This window comes from Etheostoma cragini, chromosome 3 (genome assembly GCF_013103735.1).
Source record: "Etheostoma cragini isolate CJK2018 chromosome 3, CSU_Ecrag_1.0, whole genome shotgun sequence".
NCBI classification, from domain to species: domain Eukaryota; kingdom Metazoa; phylum Chordata; class Actinopteri; order Perciformes; family Percidae; genus Etheostoma; species Etheostoma cragini.
The window spans coordinates 6,059,205-6,084,810 of NC_048409.1; the positions used below are offsets into that span (position 1 = coordinate 6,059,205).

At 41.3% G+C, this 25,606-nt stretch overlaps 1 protein-coding gene across 3 annotated transcripts in view; it reads right to left on the reverse strand.

The window, feature by feature from the left end:
- robo1 (roundabout, axon guidance receptor, homolog 1 (Drosophila)) overlaps positions 1-25,606 on the reverse strand; it is a 257,226-nt gene that overhangs the window by 230,727 nt on the left and 893 nt on the right. For all 3 annotated transcript variants that reach the window (XM_034866652.1, XM_034866649.1, XM_034866648.1), the window contains exon 2: positions 1,131-1,245. In XM_034866652.1, coding sequence (XP_034722543.1) covers positions 1,131-1,212 — 82 coding nt within the window. In that variant the 5' untranslated portion in view covers positions 1,213-1,245. The remainder of the gene's footprint in view (positions 1-1,130; positions 1,246-25,606) is intronic.

Genomic DNA, 25,606 nt, shown 5'->3' on the forward strand with positions numbered 1-25,606 from the left:
AATATTCATTTCTTTTCATCCATTCTGCCCAGTTAAATATGCCACTCAATTGTATGCAATATATGCGTTAGGGGTCCCTACTCGGTCTCCCTTTCAGCTTAGGGGCCCTTAGACTAAAACAGGTTAAAGACCCCTGATATAGACTCAATGCCACTGTGGAACCAGGCCCAAGACAGATACCATATCTATTCAAAGGTTAGGAAGCTGCCATCAAAAGAGTTCAGTCCAACGTCTGCAGCTCTAGAAACACCCAGAGCATAACCACCATCAAGGATGACGTTGTAGCAATATTCATAAGATAATTTGTTCACTTCTAATTAGGATATTATCATTAAGTAGCAGAGTGGATGTTCACTCAGAGTTTAATGGTAGCACTGGCCTTCTCCTAAATTCAAATGATTCCTCTTCATGTCTATGCTTCGTGTCCACATTTACACCAACGATCAAGGAAATGTTCTTAGGAGCAGAAGTCATTTTAGGATATTTAGATTTGGCTACTTTCTTATGTTCATAATCTTTCTGCCCAGCGGATGGAGCTTTCATTGTAACCCAACCAAAAGCTTCTGAAGTTCTTAAATCCGTGCATCAACGGTATATACTGACATACACTGACGTTATGGCTGTACATTTAGGCAACAGGAGACTTTTTTACAATCTGAAAGTTCTCCATTCATTCTATTTTATCCTTATCAGAATAGGATGGAGCCTAGCATACACCCAGTGCATGCTGGGACAGGACAGGTATTTTCTAGCCAATCAGAAAGCAGAAAGCCGTTTCGCTCACTGTACTCCAGCGAGACAAATGCTTACATACGTCCTAAAAACGGTTATGTTGTCTAGGAAAATCCATTGTTAAATACTGTGAAAGATTAGATATATAAACGCTGATGCGTGCTTAGATTAGTGTTGCAATTCTGGTGCCAAATGACTGATGTAACGTCACATACTATAGGGTGTACCGTTACATGGTGGTAATAAATCATTAAAGCTGGGGCAAAGGTGTCAAGCGCATAATAGTCAGACAATGACACAAACTGACAGACACACTGACAAACCATGATGATGCCAGACAATGAAGTCTTGATCACTGATGAAGACATGCCAGTGCAGAGAAATATAATATGTCTTACCTGGGACTACAGGAACGTCTTGGCCCTGGGCCAGCCTGAGCAGAGCCATTATGAGGAGGGGCGACCACATGCCACGCATCATGATGCTCACTGTCCTGGCATCACTGACAGCAATCTGGGGAAAGAGATAAACGTAAAGCAGTTAGAGACTGGTCTTGTTGCTAAGATATTTTGCTCTTCACTGAGTTGAAAAAAATGATATCCAATTTCTTGTGCAAATTACAATAAAGGCCAATGTGCAGGAGGAAACAATTAATTATTATAACAACATGACCACAATACATAAAACAACCCATTTCTCATGGCATTTTCAAAGCATTAGTGAACACAAAGCAGCTATCTTGACAAACTTAATTGAGTTTCTTCATGTAGTAATAGTATAGCAGTTGAATCCATAATTCATAAGCTTGAGAGTTCAGAATATTAAGAGGATATACAAATCGACTTTCTTTGTTGCCAAACTCTTACTCTGTATCTCCTTTCGTACACACTCAACAAATGCCTCAAAGTGATTTCAGACAGGTGAGATAAAAGTGTCAGGGTTTAGTGGTGTGTGCGAGAGAATGCCGCCGCGCTGACATCACCTGCGCATAGTGACAGGGACCGTCTGTAGCATGGAAATAAATCGGAGGATTCTCCGGATCAGCCATCTGTGGAACAACCTGTTCACCCTTGTTTGATTACATCCAGCAGGCCGGGCAACCTCTGCTGCTCCGTCTCCAGGTCTTCCTCCATATCTCTCTCTCTCTTTCACTCTCCCCTCTCTGCACTGCTATGCTCTATGATTTTCCCTTTGCAGCCCTTTTTCCCAGGCACGACACAGTTGTTGAATTGGATATGCTCCGACTGAAATATGATGGACTTGCTTTATCATAAAATTCCAAGGCGCTACAGTGGGGACTCTTCAAGCCTTGCATCTTTTGAGATGACGAAGAGCATCAAACATCGCCTCTCCACAGTAAAAAGGTGAAACGTATGCGAAAATGAAAAGAAAAGAAAATGCTCACAAAGCAAACTACACCACATCTTTCCTACTAGTGTGCCATGTTTCCTTTCCAATCATGTGTTAAATGTCCCTTTAATTCTTCCAAACTCCCATGTCTTTTTAATTCATGCCCCACCAGATGGACTATTTGCCACTTATTACAGGCAGCTCCTTCGTTTTATGCCCTCCTTTTTTTCCCATCTCACTCTCCTACCCTCCTTTCGGTAATAGGTTTTGCAGGTGAAAGAAGGCACAAGCACACCAATTTGCTCTCACGGCTTTTTTTCCAATCTTATCTTCGGGTACTCAGTGAACACTTTTGCACACCTTTATATGCATTACCTGTTCTCATAATTAAAAGAGCGTCTGAAAAGCCTGTCTATCAGATCTCAACCATGGGGAGCTCATTTTTGATATGTGTGTTATTATCACTTCTCATTCCTCCAGTGTCACAGCAGAGCCAAGAATGATGTGTTTTATTTGCACAATTGCTCCATTTGCATGTGATGATGACAAGCGTGCTCCTATCTAAGTGTCCGATAAAAAAGTCCCTGTGGTTAGACTAAAAGATTACAGCGCTTCCACTCTGCCTGGCCACCTGAACCAGTAGCACGGTAGTATCCTGGAGGAGCGGTGGACTACGTGCCCCCATTTTTCTTGATAATTGTGTCCGATAAACACTGCATCGCCTACTCGCGGGCAAACTGATAAATACCCAATTATCAGTCAGGAGATGGCTGTGACAAGTGGTTGCATGGGGTCTTCGGTGTGAAAATGTGGGCTACACACCACTGAGATGGCCACCTCGACCCAAAAGCAAGCAATGGGGAGCTGGACTTGTAATTCATCTCATCACCTTGTTCCATTTGATTAATGAATGGACGGATTACAGATAAAAGGAGATTTATCTGAGCCCTGTTCTCTAGAAACCACAAACACTTATGTGAAGATGCATCACAGACCAACCAAAGCCTAGTCGTCTGTCCTCTTTATAAAGCTTGCTTCCACCAAAAGGAAATGAGCATGTTTTACAATACGTGTTTCAGTGGCTTCCTCCGTGTTCACTATCAATTCATTTCGAGAGGAATGAAAGGCCCTTATTGTCTCTCTTCATCTGACTCAATGACTGCCGAACGGATTGAAGCCAATTAATCAGGCAGTGACAAGAAGCACTACTGCTGGCTCAGTGACCAACTCCCACAAAAGACACAAACCATCAGCAGAACAATCACTGGCCACAAATTGATTTCTTGAATGCCTACTAAACCAAGACAATGTCATTCAAAACCTGCGGCTTCTCATTGTGACACACAAGACCCAAGCTCTAAAACTCAGAGAGCAGATAACATTATACAATCAAAGATGGCATAAGTACTCACTTCCTGTACTCCAGCAGAAGTACAGATACTGGTGTTAAAAAAAAACTCTGGTAAAATTGTACTGATTTAACTTCTTTACTCATGTAAAAGTAACAAAGTACAGGCTTGGAAATGTACTTTAAAGTATAAAAGCAGCCTTGCGAATGAAATCCATTTCATATGCAATGCTACCTGGACCACACAGACGTTACTGGAGTACAAGCTAAGAAACTAGATCGGAGATAGAGAAAAGGCTCTTTATATGCCATTGCCTACATTTTAAATGGATGATGTAGTGCCAATAGAACTAAAACTTCGCCAATATGATTATTGTGACAGAGACTGAAACTCCAGGTTAATAAGATTCTGACTGAGTACCAAGATGTGAATTTAATGTGATTCTTTGAGAATTCACAGATCCAGTTTCTCTTTTTTTTTATCTTCCCTTTAACATGTAAAGGAATCTACATGTATGTGCATTTGCTCAAATATGGCTTCTGGAATGAAAAGAAAGGATAACACATGAATTACAAAACAGACATTAATTAAGTTCCCCAGCACATTGGCCGGGAGTCATTCTTGATGCCTACTATCTCAAACATCTCTCTCAGATAAGGCCGAGGATGATTGGAAATGTCTGGCTGCTTGTCTGCCCAATCTCCAGGATCTGAGTTTTCTTCATTTTCAATCATGTCGCCATCCATACTATTATTTACTAACGTAATATGTTGAGTCGTCTTGTAGTGATGTGTCAAGTGCAACGTATATTCCCATCCAATTAGATTGACTTTTGTATCAATGACGCAAAAAAAACAGTAACTCCACTGAAATTATTTGAACTTAAAGTAACGAGCCAATTTTTGTAAAATGTAAGGAGTACAAAGTAGCGATATTCATGTTTAAATGTAAGTAAAGTAAAAATACCAGAAAACTCTACTTGAGTACAGTAATGAAATATTTGTACTTCGTTACTTCACATCTCTGGTTACCATGTATGAGCAAATTAATAACTTTTCCCATTCATCTTGCAAAGAATGGATGTTCTGCTGCACTATTGATTTGCAGTCCTCATGTGCAGTATCCTTGAACTCGGACGAGACGCAGGTGAAATCTTTAAAAGCAGCAGGTAACTTAGAGGGCAGCTACATTTGGAGGCTGCTGAGAATAAGAATGAACTTCATATTACCTCTGACTGGGACCTCTACCCCTGACCGCTTAATCTGCTTCTTTTATCTTCTGCTTTTGTGCTTCTGAGGCACACTGCACATTCTTCCACATTCTTCCAACGTAGCCACTTCTTTTAGGTACGCATGTGCAGTCAAATGTAATCCGATACAACTGTTCTCCCATAAAGTCCACTTCAATGATGCCCATGTTAGTGGTCAGTGGTGAACTGCATTAAATTCACAAGTGTTTCTAATATTCCTCTCTTTCTGTGTGGAGTTTGCATGTTCTCCCCGTGTTTGCGTGGGGGTGCTCCGATTTCTTCCTACCATAAAAGACATGCATGCTGGGTAACTAGGACCACAGTTGAAATTAGCCAACTGGCTAACACTGAACTTCACATTACCTCTGACTAATCTACTAATTATGCTATATATTAAAATAAAAAAAATAAAAAATACTGATGCGCGAGATAAGGCGTTTTTTAAACATACAGTCAAGTCGCGTCTCATTCCTCGCCTTAAATTTTAATTCATTTTAACATGCATGCACGCGTGACGTAAGAGGAGCGTTACGTTCCAATGCTACGCTTCCACTATAATCAATGAAACTGACGACACCGGGCACGAGAGCAGCACGTAGAGGTGCACATGCTCCGGAGCGTAAAAATAGGACAGTCTTCTATTTGTATTTTTTATGTAAGGTGTGTTTGGCCATTTTCACAGAAATAGATCATAAAGTGTCATTATTTTTTAAATTAAACTGCGGATACGCAAGAAATGACTTTGAGCGTATTGGCAGTTTCATTTTGAGAGTTTGTGTTTTTATTGCTCGTTCCCCTCCCCTGCGTCCCTCTGGGAACAGCTGACAGTAGATTGATGTTCTACAGCTCTGTGTTGGCTCCAAAAAACTTTTAGCAACAACAACAGTCCCAAAGCAAAAGCTCTTCCTCTCGCTTGTGACTCACACAATCCTAAGCGGTGCAAGTGTTAAAACATACAAACCTGCTAGTGGTCCACATGTTACGCATTAAATGTAGCCAAAGTCGCGCAACCTGCAAAGCCGTTGCATTCATTATGCGGTAGATGTACACGTGTAGCTAATTAACCGGTCACTGAGTGCATGTTTCGATGTGACATAAATACATTTTTTCTTTTTGCAATTACAACAATTTGTAAAGTGAAGTAGAAAACCTCTCCTGTAAACATGTATGAGTGAAAAACAGATCAATAGATGTTTTCGTCCATCTAGTCATGTTTCGTATTGACATTTTCTTTGAGATGTCAACATGTGGTGGAGTCAGATGGGTTCAACCAGTCTCATAGGCCTTACATGATACTTCAGCAGTGTGACTCAAGTATTTTTAGTATAACTTTCCTGTGTTTTGTCTGACAGTGTTTTGTTGCTTAGCCGTGTCAGTCAAATGCAAGTTTGTTTTCACACAGCACAACCTAGACTCAACTACCAGGATAAACATACCCACGTGATGTAGCCGACTCTGGCTGCTGAATATTAGCATCACTGAAACACTTGGGAATGCATTGATATTGCCCCTTATGTCTCATGCAGAAGTCGTGTAAATGGGGAAATCACTTCATGGACGGTATGTTACATGATGCGGTAAGGTATAGTATTTAACCTTGGGAGAGGCGTTACAATTAGTGTCCAAAAACCCCCACTCAACATACATATTTACAGTATGTGTGGTATGTGAGTGTTTCAGATATCACAAACTTAAAATAATCCAAACGTATCCTTTTATTGACATGTCCTTATTAATTGTTATTCTGCCTTTCTCCTCTGTCTGTATCATTATTATAAATTAGAACTGGAAAATATATGAATTTATTATTGATATTGAGATACGAGACTAGATATTGTCTTAGATTTAGGATATCGTAATATGGTAATATGACATAAACGTCTTTTCCTGGGTTTAAAGGCTGCATTACAGTAAAGTGATGTCATTTTCTGAATTGACCAGACTGTTAATTGTTCTATTATTTGCCTTTTCCCCTCTTAGTCATTATATCCACTTTACTGAAGATTATTTATCTTTGGTGTGAAGATATTTTGTCAAAGCATCAGTAGTCAACACTACAATATTGCCGCAATATCGATATATTTGGTCAAGAATGTTGTGACATTTGATTTTCTCCATATACAATTTTTCGTCACTGCTAGCACTCACCCACCCACAAGCGTCAAGAGTATTGTGCAATTCAAGTTCAGTATCGATATGAACTTCAGCATTCATATTTGCCACTACATATTTCTCTCAGTCTTGTAAAACACACATAGAACTGTGGAGGGATCAAAGAAAAAAAGACAGGGCCCAGGGCAAATTTGTTCTTCTCCGAGTTCGAAGCTTCAAGCATAGACACACATGCAAATCTCTGTGTTTTTGCGTTGTGCTATGTCAGCGTCATGTTTTGATGGATATGTTCTGTTCCTCTCAAGCACTTTATTCTCTACATCACTGTGGCTACTCCTTCCTCATAAAAATGCCAACACTGGATTAAGCATCTCACATCCACAGTGCATCATGGTTCCTCACTTCATTTCAATAAAAGGATTAACCTGCCTAGGATCTTTAAAGTGATCAGTGGGGAGGATGGACGACATGTGGCTGAACTGTCCTTCCCCCGTAGCGTAGATCACATCTCTTGTGATCCTCCAAGTCATGCTACCAATAATCCACACTCCTGTGAGGGCCATGGTACACACAGTGGCAACACACCAGGACCAGAAACAAATCTGAAGCCATTGGGGTGCCTTGCAGTTGACTTACATATTAGCATATGTTTCATACATTCCACAGGGGAAGACACTGCTTTACTGTCCCACGTTCTGTTCATTGCTCCATGTATGTCGTGTACAGTAGGCTACTCACAAGAAAGTTTTATAATGCTACTACAAAATTATTTTTAGTTTGGTGATGCCTAGACATTCTGGGAAAGGTGTTCAAATTGATATAATTTAACAGGGTTTAAGGGTCTACGTTCCAAACTAGGAAATGATGGAGATATGAGGAAAAACCCAAATTAGAATAAATTACAAGAGCCGAAAGCACTCCAGCGTAACTGTGGAGATGGGCCTGGTCACACGCGGCCTCCCCACAGTGATCCGTCCTCTCATGAATGTGATTTGATATAAATTAAAAGCTGATTATTTCCTGGAGGGAGAAGCCAAGCGCTTGGCCCCCAGCCCCCTCACCGGCAATGATGGATTGGTCCACAATCTGCACTATGGACCTGTCCACACTCGCTGAAAAGCCATGGACGCCACAGGCCTAAGTGGCTCCTATCAAGATGCCATCTCTGACAACTCTTAATTTATTTGAATAAACTACTCTACCACTGAGCCACAGCCGCCCAAACAACTGAAATTATTAATCAATGTCATAGTTCATGTGATGAGACAACAATGAGAAACAATCCTGGACCCTTGTAGTATGACCATACAAACATCCAGCACTATTTAGCATGGTTTCTCATGTTTTGCGTCAGCTTTCAAGAGTAGAACAACTGATTTCCAGCAAGAAATGCCTCCCTATGAAACAGGATTATTTGCAGTCAGAGAGCACTAGGCAGCTGGAGGTTCTGTGGCCGAGCTCAGTTTCACAGTCCATGAGCTTCCCCGTAGCCAAGGTTTTTTACATTATAGTCCCATTCTCATGTGTCTGAACCATTTTCCCTGGGTCGGCATCATTTGGAAAAACGAACAGCACAATTTGTCTGCAGTCATTGGGTCTGCGTGAGTGGGAACAAAAGGTGGTCAGCCTGGCTATTGTGTCCTTTTGTGTCCCATATGTCAGAAGTCTGCTGCACAAACAATGCAGCAACTGCCAAGTGTACAACAGTCATTATCGAGTGTAGAATCACTGGCATTATCCTGCAGCAATCATAACTCTAATTACAAAAGTTGCTTTGTAAGCAGGTAGATTATGCAATGTTAATTACCCGTGCACAATGCAGCATGCATATGTTCAAATGCCACTCACTATTGTAGCCTACACAAAAGCGGCACACGTTTTAACCTGAGCCATATGCAAAGCAACGCCAGATCTCATGGCGGTTGGTTTAAGCCCTCATGGTACAATCACAGACCTCGTCATTAATAATTACTAATTAATAATATTTGTAATGAATCACGCTTAAGTAGATGATCTGACATGAACCAATATGTCTCTCTGCGCAGTTCTAATTGATGAACCTCATCCTATAACCTGGTCCATCTCATTACTCAATCCCACGTACACCATTAGCAGGAGGAAGCTGAGCTTGTAGGTATTTTCCCAGACTTTGACTCAAACACTTATTTTTCCAATCTCGAAGGTATCACTGCTCTTGTTCCTGCCTTTACTTTTGAACAGCCTGCCAGGATCTGAGAGGAGCTGGAAATGTTAATGTTGAAAACCTTCACGTAAAAGTCTTGTAATTTCACGTTTTATACTTGTTTTAGTGTTTTATGATTTCCTTGGTTTTATCGTTTATACTTTTTACATGCATATACAGTATGTTCATAACAGTTTGTTTTTAATATTTTAAAATGATTGACATGGTTTTAACAACAACAAGGTTTTTTTATTTTTAACTAACCATATTTAATCAATTTTTTTGTCTGTGTGTGAATTTGTCTCTTAAAAGGAGAATTCTGGCCAATTTTTATGTTAATCTTAATTGCTATAAATATCCAAGTACTTTTGATTGAAAACCCCCTGACAATCGGTGCAGGTAACACTGAGGAGCTGCAGCTACGTTTACAACCTCTACTGAGCTAAAATGGCAGTTAATGGGGCATGTTTTAGAGCCTTTTCGCCTTTTAACAGACACACAATGCAATTAATGTGTCTGTACAACATGAACAGGGCCCGTACATAACATCAATATGCGTTTTCAATTTAGACATTGTTTTAATTCACTTACCCTGTCTTGTTCTTGACGGTGGTTAGCTTGCTTGCCTGGTTGGCTGCTAGAGCTAGCTGTTAGCTGCTAGCTGTTAGTTGTTAGCTGCTAGTGTGTTCAGCCAGGCTTTTGTGAAAATCATGAAGCAGCAGTTCTGGTTGTATTTGTAGCTTATCCATTTTGTGTCCATTATTTGTGTTAATTTCCTCTTCAAAAATAGGTAATTGAGCCCTGTAGTGGTTATGACCATCTGAGCAACTATGTAACTACATGGCTAACAGGCTAAATATGCATGTGGCTTGCACAGTATTAACATTACTGCCAGCAGTAGCTCGTGCTTGGAGCAGCTGCTTCATCTGCCGGTTGCACCTCTCTGTAAGGGTTCTTTCCAACTCTTGTGAGGCAAGTTCTTTGTCGGTATTCTCGGGTTTGAATAAATAAGGACAAACGTCAAACTCAAAAGGCTCTTCCGTGTGTTGTATACCTGCTATATTCTCCAAGCTACGTTACGCCAAGCTACTTCCCTTGTGAACAACTCTGCTCTTCTCTCTTCACACTCACAATCTGCACACTACTGTTTAGCTACCTTTCTCCTGCTACAACTGAATTCCCAGTAGACAGCGCGAGGCAACAACTAGCCTTCCGTGACATTATTAGCTGTTAGCTGCTAGTGTTAAGTATGTTTTGCCAGGCTTTTGAGAAAATCATCACGCTGCAGTTCTGAGTTTGTAGTTCATCCATTTTGTGTGTGATTGATCTGGTGTTGGTGAGTAGGAGACTTGGCAGTGTCGATCTGTGTGCTAGTTCCTTTAGCCGGGCAGGCAGAGCAACAAATTTACATGGAACTGCTGCTTTATGATTTTTTACAAATGCTTGGCTGAACACACTCATCAATAGCAGCTAGCAGCTAACAGCTATCTCTAGCAGCTAACCAGGCAAGCAAGCTACACACTTGCAAGAACAAGACAGGGTAGGTAAATTAAAACAATGTCTGAGTTGAAAACGCATCTTGTTGTCACGTAAGTCCCCTGTACAGACATAGAAACTGCATTGTGTGTCTGTTAAGAGGCACAAAAGCTCTAAAACTTCCTCTGTTAACTGCCATTTTAGCTCAGTAGAGCTTGTACACGTAGCTGCAGCTACTCAGTGTTGCCTGCACTGATTCAGGTTGGGGTTTTTATTCCAATTGAAAGTACTCGCATATTTAGATTAACATAAAAATTGGCCAAAATTCTCTTTCACTACACTTCTGGATCCATCTTTTTGTCCCGTTTTTATCTCTCCCTGTAAAGCACTTAGAATTGCATTTTCTTAGGTTTTAAAGGTGCTATATGAATAAAAGTTTGATTCATATAGATTGTCCTTTGCCCTCTTTCCTATCTTACTGGGCTTCAAAATATGTCACGACCACTATATAACAAGCTCTAAAACATACTGAGGGGATGTAATTGAAAATATAGAGAAATTGATCAAAATGTTGTATTGACCCCACATTATATTCCAAGGATGATGAAGAATTCTTTAACATACAAACGCAGCTTTGGTGTGTAAATTTGCATTTTGTTGCAATGCACAGCAGCAAGATTTTCTAAACAGAAGCTAGACACAAGAAGATTATCCACAAGCACAGCACAGCAACCTTTTTTGCATCAATTGCCAAAAGGGTGCACTTTACCAACCCACTCTGGCAAATTAAACCCTCAGAATAATACCTTCATCATTGCTGTATTTCTGTGCTCTGACTCAAGCATCTATCTGGCTTTGGACGGCAGTGCAGCAGAGCCTGCCAACTCTGAAAGACCTGAAACCAAGGGGCAATAAAAAGTGACATCAGCAATGGGAAAGTTAATAGTGTGTTTCAGATGCACTTTCTGGAGGACAGGAGTGGCAGAGGCTTCATTCACTATAAGCGACAGTGACTGGCAATCTCCCTCTGCCTCCCATATGCCCTTATGAATTTTAACCTGCTCTCTTTAATAGGGCGGTTATGTGACAGACACTGTCTGGGCATTCCTCTGCATTTACGGTCTCTGTACAGATCATAGTAACAGCTTGTTTTGCTTATTTGTCTATTCAATGTGATGTCTGATTGCAGCTGGCGGTTTTCTATTGTTGTGTTTTGTAAGAACTGGTGGTTGCGCAAGTCTGTTTTGACTTCACATGAGCCTATTTTCAACTGCGAGGAGCTCATTTCAGCACAGCTGTCAGAGAATGCCTCGAGCTGAAAAAACAGAATATAGAAACACACAGACAGACTGAAGACAACATGACTGCAGGCGTCGGTTTCAAATTGGGCCACAGGCATATTTTTTCTCCTTAGGGTTATTCCACTGTATGTTCTCTCGCTAGTTTATAATTTGACATACCTCTTATTGCCTGTGTGTAGTAACATATGTGGTACCATTTATCTTTACAGTTAAAGTGAACCTGGTTGTCATCAGAGCAGTGTGATGTAAGATAGCTAATTCTGCAAGAAGAGGTAGAACAAACAATTGTGCGCTCAAGGTTCTACTATAACACTGCCATAATACAACATTGTGAAGCTATTATTGCAATACAACTCTGGGTCTTTATTTATCAGACTTCCTCTATGCAGCAAACCTTGGAGCAAACATTTCACTACAAGTGAAGAACGAGACACGTTTATCAAATGATGTACTCTTACTTACAGCAAAGTGTAGGTGAAGTAGTTCTCACTGTATGTGATTACATAGCAAATCACATGCACGCTTAGAGCAGGAACAGCCAATAAGAAACAAGTTGGCGAGCGCAAAACTGGTCAAAGGAAATTTGACTAACATTTTATTTATATATTGTATTTTATATATTTATATTTTATATTGTATTCCAAAACTTGCAAATAGGAGTAAAAGTAAAGGATTTTCATTCACTTAGGTCCGCGTTTTAACTTTGAGCCAAAAGCAGGCACTGGTCTCAAAATATCCGACAAGTTTATTGTGTATATCAGGGGATAGAGTAGTTCAAATCAGAGCTAAAATGGTTCAGTTTAGGGCTGCACGATATGAGGAAATGATGTAATTGCAATTATTTTAAAACTTTTGATATTACTGATACTGCGATTCAATTCATAATATTGGAGGGGATGATCATTTTTATAACAGTATTGTCATCAATACCTCATTCAGAATGGTTTGACACATATTTTGCCTTTAACAAAAATGGGGCCCCATCTGCAACACTGCTGCCCCCCCCCCCGGATATACAGTACTATATATTGCGATTTTGATAAAATTTTGATTAACTTTGCAGCCCTGGTTCGGTTCTTCCTTCCCTTTGCAGCATTCCCACCACTGGCCCAACAACTCATAGGGGTAGACTTTCATGCTCCAGCAAACAGCAGACAAGGATCAAATGTGTGATATGAGACATGAAAACTATACAGGGATAAACAGCTGTAGCTGCAAAGATTGCCAGCGAGCAGCAAAGAAAGAAAAATAGTCAGGTCGATAATGAGAACACAGTGGGTTTGTACCGGCGCTGTGCTGACAGACAGGAGCACTGGGCCAGAACATGTCCGAGGTTCAACAAACATGGTGAGCCCTCCTCCTCGCGACTGTCAGCTTTCAGCAGAGCACATCATCTCTCCATGAGGATTTCATCACATTAGCCTAAGCCAGGCGCACAGATAGGAGCAACAGCTATAGTGTATCATCCACAGGCAGACACACAATCACCAATTAGAGCTACCACGCACACTGTAATTAGCAAGACTGACTGATTTGAGCTTGTGTAAAATGTATTCATATTATCCAGATTACAAATAAGCACAGTCATCTAATTAGCTCGCATCGCTCACAAGCTTAATTAAAGTTAATACATTATGATACCTCAAAATCCAGAAATTACAAGGCTCCAAGGTTGTTGTTAATTTGAGTATTCACACATTGACAGGCAATGATCACTGCCTCCCTTTCCCCTTAGCCAATTAAAAGTGAGTGTCAAAGTGGACAAATGCCTTGTCTGTGTTTTTTCTGAGAATGTGCTCATGGTAACATTCTTTCTAAAAAAAAAAAGGCCATTTTACAGATTCCTCCCTCTGTATTTATTCAGAGTGAATACAGAGATGAATATTCATCGTATGGCAGAGGACTTTCACACTTTGTGGAATTACCTTTGCACTCACAGTCTCCACGAAGCTGCGATAACAAAGTGTATCATTACAGTATTGCATGACTACAAGGCCAGTTTTGTGATTAATGCAAGGGGGGGGGGGGGGGGGGGGGGGGGGGGGGGGGGGGGGGGCACGTTAATTTGTTGTCAGGATCTAGGAATAAATCAGAGACCAAAATACAGTACAGCCTCCTGATGTTGTCCTTGTTACCGCAAGTCTCATACTCTACTCTACTCTACCGAGCGGGTAGCACCCACGCCGTACTGAAACACTGACACTCATGCTGAATACACGCTGGAATCTCCACTCTGTTTTATAATTTGAGCATATAAGGACAGAAGCGTCAAAAGGAATCATACTGGTTGCACCCCTACATTAATAAGATATCAGGAGAGAGATATGGTGCAGACAAAATATGGGATTTCATTTCGTCTTTCAGTTTGTACAGCTCAAAGAATAGTTTGACATTTTGGAAAATATGCGTATTCACTTTCTTGCCGAGAGTTAAGATGAGAAGATTGTTACCACTTTCATATCTGTATGAAAAATATGTAGCTGTAAAGTTTAGCATGGCAGGAAAACTGGAAAGCGAGGAACAGCTAGCCTGGTTCTGAAAGCAACAAAGCCTACCAACATCTAAAGCTCACTGATTCATTTATCAATTTATCTATTTTGTTTCATTTTGTCTTCTCCAACAGGAACAATGCACAATGACCAGCATCACTGTGGATGTGCCAGTGTTAGCAAAGTGGATCATTTTCAAATGTTGTCCCTTGGCCAGATTTTAAAAGGTCCCATGGCATGAAAGTTATTTTTTTTTAACATTAATGTGTGTTCCCCCAGCCTGCCTATGGTCCCCCCAGTTGCTAGAAAGCTCAGATAGCCTGATCTGGAATCTTGCCCCTTGTGAGGTCATAATGGGCAAGGTTATCTCCCCTTTCTCTGCTTTGCCTGTTCAGAGAGTTTGGCCCACCCATTAGAGAGAGTAATCATGGCTTTCAAACGAACAAAGTGGCAGTTGGTAAAGGCCACACCCCCAGCCTCCACCTTGCCCCCCCCACTCTCTTCCTCAAAAGCTACAGACTCAGAAATGGCAAATACTAAGGAAAGATCATTGTTGGACTTGCTCCAGTGGCTAGAATTCTGCACAAAGGCTGAATTTCGGGAAAGAGACTTCAGATATGTTATTAGGGGACCACTAAGGTCTATATAAAAGAGACTTTAGATATGGTATTAGGGGACCACTAAGGTCTATATAAAAGAGACTTCAGATATTTTATTAGCGGACCAATATGGTCTATATTAAAGAGACTTCAGATATGGTATTAGGGGACCAATAAGGTCTATATGAAAGCATCCAAAGAGCACCATGTCATGGGACCTTTAAATTATTCATTAAGATGACAACAAAACAAACGTGTAAAATCGTATCAGGCATTAATACTACTCAAAACATCAGGCAGGTTTGTCTTTTTAACACCATATTTTCATTTCCAAAGAGAAATTTTAGGAAACCTTTTTTAAGAAACCTATTGCCTACAGTTTAATTCCACTTATAGCCATTCAAAACATACTTAACAAGGCACCTGGTGTTTGAAGCCTGAAATATACGGTCACATCTGTCCTTAATGAAATTAATTGCTCATGATACCATGGAAACACTCGAGTTATAGATGCTATATCAAAGGTTTACGGAGTGCGCTCGAGTACTTAGGGGGTCATGAAAGGTAAAGGATTATCATCACTGAAGTTGGTGATAAGAGAGAGCCATCCATGACATCCAAGAGAAGGGCCGGTGTTACTATTCATAGAACGGCCGTTTAAGATACAACACGTTGGATTTTGTCTGTGGAGGTCTAGCATGATCCTACAGTAGGTCAAGTAAATGGGGGAACTTACTAAAAAGCGTATGATACAAAATAACAATCCTCTTGGAATCAGATATTCAGAAATCCTCAACATATAGTAGTGTCCTGTGGATGGAATGGTCAGAGAACCACATGAATGCCCTCATTTAACATGTAGGGCTTTACTAAAAGGTTAGGAGATCAGACTTATTGAGTTAGATGGAGCATCGTTTCATTTAGCATCAGCTGCCGGAAGTTAAGGAAGAAACCAGATGATGTGGGTAAGGAGGTAAAGATGTAAAGTGCCCATATTATGAAGAAAAAAAAACTTTTTCTGGGATTTGGGGTGTTATTTTGTGTCTCTGGTGCTTCCATAAGCATACAAACTTGGAGAAAGAGTTATCTAGCTGATGTGCGGTAGCTAGGTAAGATCACATGTGTGACTCCCAACAAAGATAGTTTAGAAGTGAGATGTCTCACTATGTAGATAAAACAAGTAAGATTTGTCACTCTAAACTCCCAGGGTGAAAGCCGGATCTGCTGCAATGTGCAGTACAACAAAAATATGGTGTTTTTTGAAAATGAAACCATGTAAACGTTTTCTGGCACAACCTCAAAATACAGCAATGAACCTAAAAATGAGCATAATATGGGCACTATGGGCAAGGTTGTGTATGTTTCTGCTTGGGATGTTTTGTCTCCCTCCCTCCCAGCTTTCCTCTGTGCTTTTTGGCTCTGGGATGCGTTCTATTTTCTTAGTGTATTGTTTGTAATTATTTGTTTGACTATATACAAAACATCCTGAAGGAGAACATGTACACACAGACAAACACAGACGTACAAACTAACGGACAGATTTTGAGGGTAGTCCTGTCTCCTGCACCCCAATGTAGATGGATGCCCCTGGCTGCTGATCCTGAATCTACATTAGGTCATTTCAATAGGCAGCGTGGCCTAGCCATGCCCGCAAAGTGGAGGGAGCCGAGAAGCTTGGGAGGAGGACTACTCTCCCAGCCCTGTGGGGAAAACGACCTTGACACAGTCATCTGTCTTAGTTACATAGGCGTTAGACCTACACACACACACACACACACACACACAGGCTAGCCCCTGCAATCTCTGCTATGTTGTTATGATACTGCATTAAAGGACCTAACAGAGTGAATCTTAAAAAATATTTAAAATATCACAGGAAGAAATAAGTTTGCCTAAATATAATGGAAGAAGAAAGTATTAGGGTGTTGGGAGTGTTTTTTTCTCGGTCAGCTGCTTGCAAGTGACCCCACCAGGTGAAGGTAATGTTGGGAGGCTCAGGGTGGAGCAGGTCATGATGGAGAGACACAGATGAGAAGTCTAGGTAGGCAGGTAGGAAGGGGGAAAAAAGGCGGGGCAAGGGCGTCACAGCGGTGAGCTCCGACTCCGTCACCCCGGGGCTGGCTGTGTTTACGGAGCTGTCAGTCACATGGGGAGGCCTCTCCCAGGGGACACGGGCCACCAGGGCGATGAGAAAATAATAGCTCCTTCTGTCGGAGCTTCGAGGGACAGGGGTCTGATGGACACCACTGGGAATTAGAGCCAGCCTCCGGGACACATCCCGTCCTACACTTAAACACTGGCAGGATAGACATGCACACGGGTTGAGGAGGAGGAAAAAGACACCAGTTTCACTGGTATCAGTACACCATGCTAACAACACACAGCATTTGGGATGTCCTTGTGTGCCTGGGTGATATCATTGAGAGGTCTGAGGTAAAAGAGAACATGTTTTAGGAAGTCTTTGCCCTTAGCAGTATCAGCTATTTCTAGAAAGATTTCCTTATTATTGTGTGATAATGTAGCGGTGACAAAAGAACATTTTTGGAATGCTAAATGACAAAATTCTCACTAGTCTCAATAATTGAATATTTGCTCATTGTATCTCCTGGGTGGGATTTTAGGACAACATAGCTTGTCAGCGCAATGTCAGCCAACTTCCAAAATCAGAAATGTCCCAGCAATCTTGAATGCAACAACAGAGAGACGTTTTCAAAGTGCTTACAATTCGACTTTATAATAAGGAATGCCATATGGGCGAAAAAAATTTGATTGATTACCTGTCTCAGAAAATCTCTGCCACTTAGTTTTCATATTGCAGTGAAATAAATGGCGATCAATGGCTGCCTGGCAGAAAGGAGACCAATCTAAAACACAGTGCTATGTTTTGGAAGATAATCATATGTGAAGCAACTGGCTTGTTCCTAAAGCAAATAGTGCCAGCCCTGACGTGTGGCTGGGAGACAGGCTTGCCCTGAACTCCATATAAGGACTAGGGGTGGGAATCATCAGACGCCTCCTGACACAATATCATCATGACACTTATGCCACAATATGATATCATTGGGATTTTAAACATATTGCAATATTTTCAACTTCTAATTTTTCCCAATTTCAAATTATGTGCCCGAAAGGACAATTTGTCAACATCTGTTTTATCTAAAAAGACACATTTCTCTGTTTGTTCATATCACTTCAATTGTATTGCAGCCAAATGGAATCGTCAACCAGACAAACTGACCAACACAACACGCTTGTTACGTGGCGCCTGTGTATCGAAACAGTTTTGCCACTGAAATTATCGCAGTACTATGCTGTATCAGTTTTTTCCTCCACCCTAATAAGGACTGCAGTGTAAAGAAATACAGTCACTCTGTATAAAAGAGCTTTAGTAAGGCCCTCGGTGATCAGCAGGACTGGAACCCACTGGTCCATCTATAAAATTAGGCTTTAAATCAGGCTGAACCACCATTAAAAGGGTTGAAAGATAGCTTAGTGGAGCTCATCATTAGTACAAACACTCAGAAATCATGGGGTAGCATCTGTTTTCTGCACATCCTCCCACATCAATGCTAAGAGCAGTAGGCCTCATGGAAGGTGTGTGTGTGTGTGTGTGTGTGTGTGTGTGTGTGTGGTTGGGGGGGGGGGGGCGGCAGCAGAGAGCTATTCCCCCGTTCCGTACTATGAATAATAATCTCTACCTCCACGTAATCAAAGGGGACAGACAATGTCCACAGGGCCACACCAGCCCATCATTAAGCAGAGCAACTATTGCACAGAGTGGGTACGCACATGGGGAGAAATAGGCTCTTCACACACCAGCCCAGGAAACGTAATGACCATTGATTTAGAGTGGACTAGGAGAGAGAACATTTCACTATATCTATTACACAGGTTAATACATGAATCTATCTGTTTACCTGGCTAATGCTATGCTGCACATTTTAGGCTTTGTTTTCAATGGCTTCAAAGGGGAACCTCTACTGCCGTTGCCTCCAGGGGCCTAGACAAGATGATGTGCTCCTTTACTGATGACCTGGCCTCAGCTGTGGGTTACCTCAGACACCACAGACCGCAAACACTTTAAAGGGCACACTACAAAGACTCGCCTAGGCACATAGACTGTATATACAGATGGACAACGTGTCTCTACTTCCTTCCACTGTACAAAAAGATTGTAGTTTTGGAGTGTGTGCAGTAGTGATTGGGAGGTAGAGTTGCAGTATCAAAGTCCCGCCAATACAGCTGTCAATAATGACGTTTTGTTTAAGATTATATATATATATTTTTTGGGGCCTTTAATGACAGGACAGCGGAAGAAGAGAAAGAGGAGAGAGAGGGGGAAGGACATGCAGCGAAAGGCCGCAGGTCAGATTGTGGTCTACGGTTGCCGTGAAGTTCAAAATGCGAATTGTATTGTCGTCTGTTTTGCTGTTGTGTTTTGTGAATTGCGGTTGGGTTTTAAACATTAGGACCACTGTTGATGACAGATTTACATTTGTGTATGCTATAGGATTTTTCAAAACATAGAAATGAATGTGCAAACATACACAGACAACATTTGGCTTCGTAAAGAAATTAGAGCAGCGCAGACATCTGAGACAGAGACGGTACACATCAGCCAACTGTGTACTCTTCCTCATCCCATTTGGAATCCCGTATTGACATCAAACATTGACTGTCTGCTGAGCATGCACAACCTTTGTCACTATGTTGAAAGCAACTGCATGAGACAAACAATAGCATGCAAATAACAGCCTAACTGCCAGCCTCCTGAATCCTGAAGTTACATGGTCACACTGCAGAAGTGACCTTGCCGTGTGTTTTTGTGTTCTAGAATGATTATCTTACTTATCCAGTCTTGGCGTTTTCTTGCACCATAAAAGGCACATCAGTCAGGATATTATGCATGTTACAGGTAACATGGAGCACATGTCAAGACTGGAGATTGAGGGACTCTCATCCCCAAGCAAAATAGCTAAGAGTAGTTAGATATGGATCAGTGATAACAGAGGAACTTGAAGGTGAGAAGGAAGAGCTGGAATAGGAGAGGCAGAGGGAGAAAAACGGGAAAGACAACGCTTGGCTAGACAAATGGTAGTCAGTAGCCCTTTGCTACCACATTTTCACATTTCAAACTGCTTCCAAGTACAGGACAGTCCCAAAAGACATTTTAAAAACCTGGGGAATGAAAAAGACCCCTGGTGCAGCTCACTGCCTCCCACTGGGATCCAAGCTGTTTTATGACTTTAAAACCTGTTAAATAATGCAGCATCCAACACGCATCCAAGAAACACAAAATAATAGACCACAGACATCCCACCGAACACCAGGTAGTGGGGGTGCCTTCCTGCTGATGTAGAGGATGCCCAGACTGTCACATAGAGTGACCATCACAACATATAACACAAGATATAACACAATTCATTAGATGAAATGGAATCAATCTTGATACAGCACGTGTTGTGATGTTTTGATCGATCATGCTATTTAAGGTGTGGATGTAACAATTATGCAATAAACACAATTTAACTTTTTTTTGTTAAAGTGAAATTTGAATTCTCACTTTTTGTGTAAGAAAGTCTAATTAATGATGAAACTGCAGCAGATTTTTCCAATTCTCAGAAGAGGATAAAACCAAATAAGCTTCAGGCTTTTGGGTTTTGTTGACCAGCATTTTCAAGCTTTAAACCGTTGCTAGGAGACGTCAAAGCTCTGTATAGTCCACAAACGGTGATCTACGGCTACGTTCTATTATCCTCAACGATCTGACGTGAAACTTGAAAATCAGAATTCTTGCGCGGTGTCCATAAAGGTTGTCCGAGTTCCGAGCTCTGAAATTTGAGGAAAGGGGGTCTGTTGATGCTTGTTGCTAGGCAACTTCTAACTTTCTAGTTGGGACTCTGACTCAGATAAATAATAGGACACAGCATAAGAAGACTTTTACTTCCATTTTGTAGCAGCACATAGCTGGCAAGCGGAAAGCTAACTAGCTCTCCACTTGAAAAAAAGAGTGATGAGTGAAAGCTAGATTAGCTTTCTAACATTAGCATTGATTCCCACTTACATGTCATATCCAATAGGAATAGACCTGAGTTGGCAGCTTATGCACACCCAGTGGCCCTAATTTATCAACCTAACGTACCAACCAGCGCAGATATGAGCGCAGAAATCCTTTTACGACTGGCTTTACGTGGGATTCATGAAACGTTCGTATTACACCAATCAGAGCCTAGGAATGATTGTACATTGATAAATGCTGCAGCTGGAAACGATCGTAATTTAAATATCATGCGATATGTTCTCGGTATCGAGGCCTCGCCCCTACTATTTCTGACATGTTTCCGCCAGATGTAATCCAGCTAAGAAGTGACACTTTTCAGAGGTGGAGATCAAAACCCTGACATCTCAAATTCATTGGCAGTAACGTGTGTCCGATTTGGCGGCCTAAAAACTGGTATAGGCTGTAGGAAGGATGCAGAAAGGAAAGAGATCAATGATGCGGTCAACAGTGTTGCCATAGTAAATTTGAATCAAGTTGAAGTTTATTTAATTTAAATATCCTTGACATTTGTATGCTATACTCCTAATAGTAAAAAATAGGCTTTTATCTCTCTTAGGCCTATATGAAGGTGTACCTATATTTAAATAAACACATGGTAGCATAGTATATGTATAGCAGAGATAGCGTGACACAGACTTTTTCTGGCATGTATAGTTGAGTCTCTCTCCCCCCCCCCCGCCCTTAATCAATCCAATAGAGCAATCCACCGTGACCCATGTGTGTAGGCTACGTGTGCACTGTTGCTCGGCTCATAAAGGTCTTCCAAAAGAACCGGATCGCCCATTGTCGATAAGTGATCATCTGATGACTCCTCCTTCTCCTGTTACATTCTGCACCACAAGTCCACACTGACACGAAAACCTGCTTACACGAGTTCGGACCTGACATAAGATTTTTCCGCAGCCTACGTTCACGTTCTAACTGATAAATGCCTTGCTTTGCGTAGGAACCGTGGTACGCTTGTCCTACGCCTGTTTTAGGTTGTGTGCACGTTTCATAAATGAGGGCCTGTCTGATGCTGTTCCCACGCTATAGAAAGAAGGGGTTGTCTGGCCAGCATTAGCCATTTCTTTTTCATGGATCCAGTGATGGCAAATGACCAGACTGTCTGAAACTCTCTGCAAGCAGAGGTCCTTTGAACTGCGCACTAGGAATGCTGCTCTGATTTGAATCAGGACAACCATTTAGCACCAATTCAATTATGGATACCAAGAGAGGCCCCCCATGTTGGCATCCATAATTTCATTATGCCTAATTATGGATGCCAACATAGGGGGCCGTATCACAGCAGAACATTGATTTTATCTTTGGTGATTACACTGTAATTCTTTTAGAATAAATGATTTTTAACTTCAGTTTGACTTTAACCTAATCAAAAACTAAATATCTCTCATGCATTTTGAGGTTGACAGTGAACATCAAAAGGCTTTTTGCATCAGAAGAACGGTTTTTGGAGCATTTACATTTGCCTGTAAGATTTCCAGCGTAAGTAAGCCTTGTTCATGCTGAGGTGGCTCACAGGCCAGGAGCTTATCGCCCGATGCCGGGGCATGAAGCAGCTTACAGCAGGTTTACAACACAAGCCCCAGGATAGGACAGCAGTCCATCACAAAGGCTTACTCCCAATACATGTCCTTTAATGATAAGTGGCAAGTAGCTAAGAATTGGCTCTCATATTTTATAGATTTGTTACACAAGAGTCTTAGAGCCGACTGCTACTGATCAAGATCATATTTTATATGGGTTGTATTACCGTGAGTTGTGGAGCTGTAAATGTGCAGTTTTCCTGAGACAAAGCATAGAGTTCGGTCTCAGCCCCATTTTCTATTGCTTCCATTTCACACTCTGTGGAGCTGTACATCTGTATGACATTACAGATTTCCTCTTCCGTGACAGTGTGTCGATACAGTAAATACAAACCAAACTGGCCAGCAAACAGGAACATGTGACAGTTGGAGATCTGCGATAGCCCTCATTAATAAAACAGCCATATCAGTAGCCCGTTTGAGATCTATTTCTGCCATAATTAGAACTGAAAAGTTTGAATATGTGCTTGAAAATGAGTGAACATTTGTAAGTTATATGTGCCCAGTATACAGTATTAGGACGATTTTTGGAGAGCAATCTTCCAGGTACTTAACAGCATTAATCTCCATGTGCTGCTGCCGACTGATTTACACAACACTGAATCTCCTTGAGAGGCAACCAGAGATATCTTAATCCATGCCTTTGATCAGCATCTCCTCTATTCCATTTCCCACCCTCCTCTACTCCACCGCATTCACCCTCTTCTCCATGCCATGTTAATGTTGTTGGAGGTGGGTTTTCTTAACTGACAGCATAGTATTCTCCTGAAGTCCTCAGTGCTTTTCAGTCTTTGAATCAGTGAGTTCCATTTGCCATGCGGCAAAATGGAAACACAATGTAAAATTAAGAATTTTAATTATTTGCATGAGGAATAAGTGTTGAAAATAAAAAGCTAGTTATTGTACTTGGGCCTTTCATTGCCTCATGGCATACAGTAAGGATATAAAATGTAATCCGTCTGCACCTGCAGATGAAGGACAAAGTCCTACCAGCAACCATACCCCACCTCCCTCCAGACATGACTAATTGACTTGCCACCATGGGTGACTGACATGCCATCCACGGGGCACCATAATGGCCGTGTCACGAAGGGAATGATGAGACCTGCCGACAGCTAGCAGCGCTCGACCTTTAGCATGTGAGGTCGGGTGTCAGAGGGAACAGGATCTCCCCGTTGTTGGACCCGCAGCCTCAGGGCTCTGTGGGGACGTGCCACAGACGACGGGAACCAGGAGCTTTTCAATCACCCAACCTTGCAGGACAGTGATTTCATTGGGCGCAGCGTTGGAATGAAAAATAAAAACAATAAAACAGAAATCAATCGTCAGGGGCCTCAGGGCATCTGCACATCTTTAGGGTGGAAAGAAGATGAATGAGAGTGATTGGAACGTCCTCTATCATTTTCAACTGACAAAGGGTTATTGCTGTGTTTTGTTCTGCTTCTACAACGGCAATGTTTTCTGTGTGAGGAATAGAGTGCAGGGTTGCGGCATTCAGTAGAAGTTTTAAACAAGTGAGAATGAGTCTTTTCACAAACACAATTGTAATTCTGCAGTGCAGTTCTGGGGGATTTATGAAAATGACTGTGTGCCTTTCAAAGAATCTTTATTCACACATTTGTTAGTGTTGTTAGTTTTGCTCACTGGGTATTAATGTCTTATTCATTTTCTGCCTCATGTCTTATTTCCAAATATCACTAATCCTGTTAGATGAAATCTATTAATGTTCTGCTTTGGCTGCCACACACAAAAATTCTGAGTCTGCCTATAAGCCCCAAATTTGCCATGAAGGCATATCTGGTCCGCCTCTCTGGATTAGAGAGATTTGTCCAGGCAACCATAGACGTGTGACCAGCAGTTCACAGTGGGTAAAGTCACCCATTCCACAAACCAAAACAAGAATAAGCTGCAAATAAAGTGATCATTTCTCTATGACTATACCCCTAATTTCTCATTTATTTCTGTGTTGTATCTGATCTCAGTTTTTAGACTTAATTAGTCCCATTTTGATTCAGTGTGATGGGTTACATTCAGGATGTGGTCGCGACAAAGAAAATGATAACATGACAACTGGCATAAAGGCCAGATGTGCAGTGAAAAGAAAAAGATAAGACTGCACCACAAAAAGCAAAACGTAATTCTTCAAAAGGAATTTTTTTCTTTGTAATGTAACAAGTGTAAAAGAGACAAAAGAATAACTTATAGCGTCATGGAATTATAGTAAGACAGCAGGAAGAGAGTTTATAACAAGCAGGCCTTGCATTAGAAATATCTAATCGTATTATTGTAAATAATAATATCGATTTAAGGCTCGGAATAAGTGATTTAAAGCTCTCAAAATAAGTTTAACACAAAGCAATGTTTTCTCTGCAAAATCGGGAGAAACGGGGGTTCTGATGTAAAGTGAAAGCAAAGCATTGATGGGAAATCTACCAATCCACCCCCCATCATGTCTTCCATCACTACAATTAAAGGACAGAAATAGTACAGAACAAGAAAGAAACGGTTCTATAGTTCTCTGGGAAAGGGAATCAATCTGGAAGGTACCATAAAGGCGAACTCAAGCTGAGACAGGTACGACTCAGTCAATATCACACAGGGCTGACTACATCACAGTCAACAGCGTGAGCAGGGAGAGGAAATGTGGAGCGATGCCACAGCAGCAGGAGTAGCGTGGCCACAGAAATCCTCACAGCCTTGTTGTAAATCTCAGAGAGAGTTGGATTATTGATATTAGCAATCACAGCGAAGGGCGCCTCACAGTTGGTGACGGGGGAACAGGTGCAGCGCCCTTCACACCTGTGTCTTTGACAAAACATGTTAAAGTCTTCTAAATAACTTTGGTTGGCAAAGAAGAAAGCTATAGAAAATATAAATATACACACAGTATATGTAGAATGTTACACTGTTGTGTGCAAAGTGTTTGAAGTTAAGTCCCTTACAAGAACGGGATGCTGTTTCCAACATCACATTGCTACATAAACTCGAATATAACTCATAGCCTCTTGCTGGCTTTTCATTGAAGAAATCCTCATTTAAACTGTATTGATTCATCGTCCCTGCGGAGACCCTGCATCTAGTGCTGCACGACAGTAGACAATGTTGGCTGAGTTACATGTA